Source organism: Sphaerodactylus townsendi, linkage group LG07 (assembly GCF_021028975.2).
Source record: "Sphaerodactylus townsendi isolate TG3544 linkage group LG07, MPM_Stown_v2.3, whole genome shotgun sequence".
Classification (NCBI taxonomy): domain Eukaryota; kingdom Metazoa; phylum Chordata; class Lepidosauria; order Squamata; family Sphaerodactylidae; genus Sphaerodactylus; species Sphaerodactylus townsendi.
The window spans coordinates 42,188,776-42,197,080 of NC_059431.1; the positions used below are offsets into that span (position 1 = coordinate 42,188,776).

The 8,305-nt window shown below is 48.1% G+C and overlaps 1 protein-coding gene and 1 non-coding gene across 2 annotated transcripts; both read left to right on the forward strand.

The window, feature by feature from the left end:
* The first annotated feature begins 3,086 nt into the window (after nucleotides 1–3,086).
* LOC125437276 (cytochrome c oxidase subunit 7C, mitochondrial) lies at nucleotides 3,087–7,762 on the forward strand. Its single transcript, XM_048504751.1, has 3 exons — nucleotides 3,087–3,259; nucleotides 5,293–5,413; nucleotides 7,650–7,762. The coding sequence occupies exons 1-2, from the start codon at nucleotides 3,185–3,187 to the stop codon at nucleotides 5,407–5,409; spliced, it is 192 nt and encodes a 63-aa protein (XP_048360708.1). The 5' UTR covers nucleotides 3,087–3,184; the 3' UTR covers nucleotides 5,410–5,413; nucleotides 7,650–7,762.
* On the forward strand, nucleotides 4,191–4,252 carry LOC125437350. The gene has a single exon (XR_007245189.1). It is a non-coding gene; the product is annotated as a small nucleolar RNA Z39 (small nucleolar RNA).
* Nucleotides 7,763–8,305: the final 543 nt, after the last annotated feature.

The following is an 8,305-nucleotide window of genomic DNA, read 5'->3' on the forward strand; positions in this document are numbered from 1 at the left end:
TCAGACAAATCACCTTGTATCCTGCTGGCATCAGAGGTGGGGGCCCTCCCACTTATGAAAACTGCTTTCTCCTGTTTTCAGTTTTTCCTTGAGCTTCTGAATTGCTGCAATGTTCTGTTTGAATTGGCTTCAACCACTTCACCACACCCTCCAGATTTCCAGATAACTGACCAAAATATCTGGGGTGGTATCTGCCTGGCCACCCACCAATATGCACAGCTGGGTGTCATCACATTATTACTAGTGTTATGTTACAAAATGAGAACCATCCCAGAGTAGCAAAGGCTGATTCCGCATGGGCCAAAAACAGCAGTGTGAAAATGGTGTTAAAGGGTTTAAAACGGTGTAAAAGGGTTTATACTGTTTTCACACAGTTTTCACACTGCTGTTTTTAGCCCATGCGGAATCAGCCAAAGATTTGGATACCTAATGCATCTTATAGAAATGGTTCTCTAAACCCGTTGTGATGTCTGTCTTCTTCAGGCAGTTCAAACGACATGAAAATATAAAGTCCACACTTGCTGTGTCACATCCATAGAATACTATAGGAAACAGGATCAGATGCAAAGCAGCACAGGAATAAAAATAGGAAGGGGTGATGAGTCTGGAATGCTACATTTCTTCTTGAAAGTGGATCAAAAAGTCATAATTATTTATGAACCCCCTTATTTTCTTGTACAGAATTGCAGCTTACCAGGGACGTAGGTATAGAGTTTTTATGGGGGGGTTCGGGGGGGCCACACCCCCACCCGCCCCTAGGGCATGGCCACACCTCCCCTGCCCTGCCCACCCCTGCCCCGCCCTTCTGGGCAGAGGCATAGAGGGAAAATGGAGCCTGGTGGAAAATCTGAGTTTTGCGCCCCCACCCCCCGGGCAGCCGCTGTGATGCTGGAATCCACCTCCAAACAGCATCACTTTCAATGGTGTTTAAACTAGAGGGCCCAAATTCTCCTTTTAAATCCACCTTAAAGGGAGAATCTGGGGTCCCTAGTTAAAAAACATTGAAAGTGATGCTGTTTGGGGGTGTATTATCCCCCACCCTGAAACAGCATCACTTTCAATGTGGCGTAGTGGTTAAGAGCAGGTGCATTCTAATCTGGAGGAACTTGGGGTTTGGATTCCCTGCTCCGCCTAACTTGAAGCTGTGGAGGCTTATCTGGGGAATTCAGATTAGCCTGTGCACTCCCACACACGCCCAGCTGGGTGACCTTTGGGCTAGTCACAGCTTTTCCAGAGCTCTCTCAGCCTGGCACCTGCACCTCTGCTACAGGGTGTTTGTTGTGAGAGGAAAGAGGAGCAAGGAGATTGTTCAGTAAGCCCCCTCTTTGAATCTCCATACAGGAGAGAAAGGGGGGGATATAAATCCAAACTCTTCTTCTTCTTCTAAACTGAGGACCTCAGATTCTCCCTTTAAATCCATGCCGAATGGGGTGGATTTAAAAGGAGAATTCTGGGGAAATTTGGGGGGTGCCTGTTGTCAGGGGTGCAATGGTTAAGCTAGAAGCACTAAACTTTCAGGGTATCTTTAAGAGTCTCTCCTAATGATACCACGCAGGTTTGGTGAAGTTTGGTTCAGGGGGTCCAAAGTTATGGACCCTCAAAAGTGTAGCCCCATCTCCTATTAGCTCCCATTGGAAACCATGGGGGCACCCTCTTTGGGAGTCCATAGCTTTGGACTCCCTGGACCAAACTTCACAAACTCTAGGTGGTATCAATAATATACTCTCCTGATAGTACATCCCAGGTTTGGTGAAGCTTGGTTCAGGATGTCCAAAGTTATGGACCCTCAAAAATGTAGCCTTCATCTTCTATTAGCTCCCATTGAAAACAATGGAGGATGGGGCACTCTCTTTGGGAGTCCATAGCTTTGGACCCCCTGGACCAAACTTCACAAAACCTGGGTGATATCAATAAGAGACTCTCCTGATAATACACCCCAGGTTTGGTGAAGTTTGGTTCAGGGGGTCCAAAGTTATGGATCCTCAAAGGTGTAGCCCCCTCTTCTATTAGCTCCCATTGGAAACCATGGAGGATGGGGGCACCCCCTTTGGGAGTCCATAACTTTGGACCCCCTGAGCCAAAGCTCCCCAAACCCAGGTAGTATCATCAGGAGAGTCCCCCAAACATTCCCTGAAAGTTTGGTGCTCCTAGCCCAAACAATGTGCCCCCTGCAGGCCAAAACCAAAAAAGCACTAAAATGTTTTAAAAACCCACAAACGGAGGGGCAGAGCTTCGGACATGAGGGGGGGGGTTCAAACCAGAGAACCCCCCCCCCCGCCCTTACCTACGTCCATGCAGCTTACCCAGTTATATGGTAATATGTGAATTATTAGGACACAAGCTTTTACCACAATTGCCATTTTTGTTTTACAAAACAGGCTATGAATTACAAAACAGGCTATGAATTACTATAAATATGTCTTTCATCAGGATGTATCAAAATGACAAGAGTGCCCATTGGGAATAATGGGAGATGCCTGAAGACCCATCGGATATAATGAGAGACAGGACATTATTCGCCATTGAAATCCCTCCTTCTCTCTCAACAGTCTAACCAGTAAAGATGTTTTGGAGTTGGTGGATAAATGACAGTGACTTAAAGATTCGGTGAAGATTTCTCTAATTATATTAAGAATGTCACATCGGGATCCATAATGTAATGTTCACTTTAGACAGTTTGGGATAGATGTCTTCTTTGTTTAGTTCTTGTCTACTCTATAGTTTCTTTTAAAATTCTATTCTGTTAAATATATTGTGAAAATCAATAAAAGAATCATTTTTTAAAAAAGAAATCCCTCCTGTCTCCAAACCCTCTTTCCTCAGGCTCCATCTCTGAAACAGTGGGAAAAAAATGCCTTATATGCAACTGAAGTCCAGTTAATACAAATAATTCAAAAATTACTTCAGTTTGGACCGGCGGCCCCCCCCCCCCTTCCCCGCCCAGAGTAGGACGGGGACAAACTATCTTGGCTGCTGCTTTGCAACCCTGACCTATGCTCAGGTCTATCCCTGCGCTGCAGTCTTAGTCAACTACCCAGAAACTACAACTCCCATGATGCTCTATAAATTGCATTCCTTGGGCCACCGTAGTTACTCTCATAATATCCCAGAGCTGGTGGCGTCGCCTTTGCTGAAGGTCGTGCGAGAGGCTTCGTTTCCGCTTGGAGTTCGTGTTCGCTTGACCATGTTGGGTGTCGGCGTCCGCCGGTTTGCTACCTCGGCCGTTCGCCGCATGCATTATGAAGAGGGCCCGGGAAAGGTGTGGAAGGGGGCGGGGGGAAGCTTTTTATCCTCGTTGGCACACGGTGTATACGGAAGCCCGCTATTCCGAGGCCATGCAGGCCGTGTATCAGTTCTGGGAAGCTGCTCGTTTTCTTAGGGAGTTATACCGCGACTTTCCCCAGGTCTCGATTTTTTAAGCCGAGTTTTGAGTGGAGGGGATTAGGCCGTGCAATAGTGTGCAGATATGCTCAATAATGGCGGCTTGGATGGGGAAAATCGGCGGCAAGAGCCCCGCCAGAGATCTCTATGCGTTGGTTGGGCCTCGTCCATAGAGTCTACGATCTTTCTGTTTGTCCACAGAGTTTTATGCACATAGGGATCCCCGTTGGGGAAGAGGGGACGAACTGTGTTAAATTTTGATATTTGGGGTGGACCCTGCTCGTGCAATCACTGTGGTGTGTAAAGTGAGCAGGAATAAAGTGGAGGTTTTAATGTATAGCGTTGTGGTAGCTATATAATTTATTCAGAGGATAGATGGTGAATAAAATGCCTCCTTTCCTATCACAAAGTTTTGACCCGTTCTTCTTCCAAGTTGCAAAACTAGATTATTTTGTGATATAGGAGAGGGGGCTGTAATTGGAAAAACTCAAGCCTTTACTGGATAGGTAACTAAACTAAAGATGCCAGTCTTGGGATCCTAGCTCTTGAACACACAGCCCTGTTTCAGATCTGGTGTGTTAGGGGAGGAGCTATGGTGCAGTGGCAAGAGTGTTTGCTTTGCAAGTAGAAGGTCCCAGGTTCAGTTCCCCAGCACTCTGAGTAAAATGAGCCATAGGGACTATGAACGATTACAGCTGCCAGGTAAACTGCAATACTTAATAGACCAGTGTTCTGATTAACTGTGAACTGTTGTGTATTTGTGTATTGCCCAATACAACTTCCCTTCTTTAGCATCTTAGCTTCTAATGGTACAAAGGATGAAAACATAACAGTATGAATAATGATGATACTGTAAACGCTTTCTGATGTGCCTTTTTCACTTTATGAACCTATATTTAGAAAAAGCCTCTTTAGGTTTGGTTGGAGATATCATTAGTAATGTTTAATACTGTACTGTGGTATCTTCTAGGCCAGGGGTCGGGAACCTTTTCCACTTAAAGAGCCATTTGGCTCGCTCGCCCGCCCCCACTCCCCCGCCCGCTTCCCTGCCCGCCCACTCGCCGCTTGCTTGCCCCGCGCCCGCCGCTCGCTCCCTTGCCTGCCCCCCGCTCCCTTGCCTGCCCCCCGCCCACTCGCTCGCCCACTTCCCACTTCTGCTTTGCCCTCGGCCCGCCTCTCGCTTTGCTTGGCTCCCACTCTCGCCTACTGCTCGCCTTACCTGCCTGCTTCACTTTGTTGTCCTCCCGCTGGCTCCCCCGCCTCACCTTCGCTCGCCAGCTCTCGCTACCTGTTTGTCAGCTCTAAACCTCCTCCTGTCTCCCTGCTCGCTTGCCTCCCGCTTGCTTGCCCCCGCTCGCTCGCCTCCTTGCTCGCTCACCCGCCCCCTGCTCGCTCCCCTGCCCACTCGCTCGCCATCAGCTACTGCCTCGGCCGCCCCCCGCTCATTTCAAGATCTTCGTCCATCGCCTTTGCTTGTGCCCTCGGGCCAGCCACCGCCTTCCCCTGCTCACTGGCCACTTGCCCGCCTTCGCTCACCGCTACTCACTGCCATCATATTTCTGCCCGGGCTTGCCCGGGAAGGGGCAATCACGCCGGGAGCCGCACGAGAAGCAGCGAAGAGCCGCGGGTTCCTGACCCCTGTTCTAGGCCAAGGTTAGATCCTCATCCAGGATAAGTCGCAAGCTGCTTCCTGATACCCAGAAATAGCCTGTATGTGAGTCAGGCATGTGTGTGATGGGGAAATGGGTGAATATCCCCTCACCTTGCGCTCATGGATTTTTAGATGGAATCTAACCTAAAACATGCATTTAAGCTTAATGGCTTTCCTTTGAATTTGGGACTGATTAACATATGCCTAATAAAGTGATACTATGGCTGTAACAGATAATTTAAAAATTCTTGTTCCTCCAGAACATTCCTTTTTCGGTGGAAAATAAATGGCGATTGTTGGCAATGATGTCACTCTTCTTTGGAAGTGGATTTGCCTTTCCCTTTCTTCTAGTTAGACACCAGTTGTTGAAGAAGTAAACAGGTAATTATTATTTGTAGTCTAAATTTGGCCTCTGCTTTGCTTAGACTTAGCATAGTGAGGGGTCACTGGTTCCCTGAGGCTGCTTTAGGATGCTGCCTCAATTTAGAAACATTTAAGTGATCAAATATTCCATAGGCGTTCCAATTCTTTGTTATGGTTTTTCATTGCGTAATAATCAACTGGCTGGTTTCTTCAATTTACATTATTTACTGGCAATGTTATAATGTTGTTTGTAAGAAAACGCCTTTGGACTTTCTCATCAATATCTTGTTTTCATGTTAATCTTCTTGTATGTTCATGTGTTTCATCTTTTGCTCCTCTATATATTTTATCTTCTTTTCGTAGGTGCAAAAACCAAATATTATTCTGTTTGCCACCTTCATCTCCATTTCTTACCACTGGAATGCCTATTTTCCTGTGGTTTAATTCTCCCTTCTGTTTCTACATTCAAATATCTTATTCAGAATTGTTTCTTTTCGTAGGCTTTTCCTGATTGATCTATTCTCTATTTGACTTGTCCTTACCTCCCTGATGTGTCCCATTTTGTACTTACTGTAAGCCTGCTGCAAAGTGTGGTTGCATTTCCAAATTTGTATAATGGCCATTGTGTGCGCATCTTCCCTCTTCCATGCCTCATTGTCCTGTGGACTGACTATGGGGCATTCTGAGGATGGTTCAACCCGCCAGTCCTCTGCCGTCAGCCTTTCTTTCTGTTGCAATTCAGTGACTGTGGACTCTGCAGAGATTTTGAAATGCGTGCCATTCTGGGGCACTGGCGGAGGCATGGTGACTTTGGAAGTAGAAGGGGCTAGCAGAGCAGGAAGTATAGGCGACGAGATTTAGATTAGCTGAACTTAGATTAGACTCAAGTGAGAGCATAGAGGCAGGGTGTTCAGGTGAACTTGGCAGTTTCTGCGGGATGTTTGTCCATACTTGGATGTGGATGGCTCCCTGGTGCATGGGGTCGATGACCCCTGGGATGATGAACAACCCCTGTTCAGCGGAAGCTTTTGGCAAGACCAGCCTAATGGTCTCCGTGGGGATGGGATCACTATACTGAGCTGGAGCAGCGAAGATCTCATGCGGATCTTGGTTCCGGGCTGGGAGATACCCGGGCGGGCCTCCCCAGCGGGCATTGGGCCGGCCCTGGACTTTCCTGGGGGTCTTCACCCTCTGGGGAGAGACCCTCCTCCGTCAGGGTTGTAGGCCCCCCGGCTGCCTCATGGCAGCGGAGACGGCTTGATGGGCGGACCCGATATCCTGGCAAGCTTTGAGCATGTCGGCCAGCTCGAGGGTTCCTTCCTAGGCCTGTGATCGCTTTGCGGCACTCAGCGGAGGCGTTCTCCTTGGGAGTTCGCCCTGGGCCTCCTCGTTGTCAACCTGCCTCTTGAGGGCCTCCTGGAGCCTGTTCACAAACTTGGCATAGGGCTCTTGGGGTTTTTGCCGGATGGTGGAGAAACTCTGGGTTGGCTGGCCGGCATTGGGGACTTTGATAAATGCCTTATAGCGACATCGGCGGCTCTGGAGTGCGCCCGATGGTTTCCCAGTCCTTAAGATTCAATGTCCCCCCCTCTGGGTACCATGGACACTGAGCTTCAATCTCCTCAACCAATTTGCGCAGCTCCCTTCCCTTTACGGGGACCCTCAGTTCGTCAACGTGCTTGTCATAAGCCCTGCTTTTGCAAGCTCCCATACTCACCGGTGTTCGGACGCGTGTCTCTGGATGCGCCCGATCCAGAGGACAGGCGATGCAGCGGTGGTCCCTGGATGCGCCGATCCAGCGGACCGGTATCAGCGGCCCTTCCCAGGCGACGGTGAGCAGGGTGGAGGTTCGAGGATTCCCGGGTTTCGGCACCAGCGCGGAGATAACATCTGGTGGAGATCGCCAGCATTTATTGTTACTCTATTGGGGCGTGTAGGAGGGAGGACTGGGGGGAGTTCCTATCCTCACCTGGGGGCAAGACCATTGTCCCTGCGCCCGGTGATTGAGCCAGACAGTTCATGACCCGTGACTCATGGGGGATGAGGAGTGGGGGTGCGATGCGACCGGCAAGGCCGCAGGTCCGTTGGCGTCCCAACGTTCTACTACGGCACTGCTGGGTCGGCAGTGCACTACTACAGTCTAGCCAGTTTTAAGCTGTTTCTAAATAACAACTTGCCTGAATCAGATTGTAAGATCAAAAAACAGTTTTATGCTGTGCATATAAAATGACTGTTTTCCTAACATTTTTTTCAGATTGAAGCTGGAGTATCCTTCAAGCAATTTTCCTTTGATTTGGAGGAAAAGGAGCAACTAATATGTATTGCATATATCTGTAAATTAAAAAATAAATATGAAATGCACTGTAATTTTGTTTTATTTTGGTTTTTTGGGGGGGGGGGGGTTGGTTACAGACCGCTGTGATTGCAAACCAGCAACTAGAAAAATGGGCTAGATCCAAACTAAATTTTCCACCAGTGGAATATTGAACTTTATGGCCTCTTCCCTCCCACCGGCATACCAATCTCCATGAAATGCTGTTCTTTGGTGTTTGGGCATTCTGAAGTATGACGTGAGGGTTGTCTGCATCAGAAGCAGGAAATTGCTGGGTATTGCTTGGATTCAGCCCATCAAGTCCATCTATGCTCTGATGAGATGGAAATTGGTCTGCTTCTTATTTAGAGGGATTGTGGGTGTCATCCAAGGTCTAATTATCTGCAGTTCCAATTGTCTGCAGCTGGCTGATGCATGCAGGAGAATTTTGGACATAAACAGATGGAGACTGGTTTAGTGCTTTCTTGGTACTTGTTAATAGTGTAGTGGGAAAGGAATATCTCTGAAGAGATAGATGATGAATCTCTGGGAAGAAGTCAGTTTTTTCAAGAACAATACACTCTCCAATGACCAATGTT

What these genes read in the sequence shown, in the direction of transcription:
- LOC125437276 (XM_048504751.1), top strand. Translation starts at nt 3,185, where the DNA reads ATGTTGGGTGTCGGCGTCCGCCGGTTTGCTACCTCGGCCGTTCGCCGC. An exon ending in ATGAAGAGGGCCCGGGAAAG is followed by an intron (nt 3,260 to 5,292) that starts GTGTGGAAGGGG and finishes TTGTTCCTCCAG; the next exon opens with AACATTCCTTTTTCGGTGGA.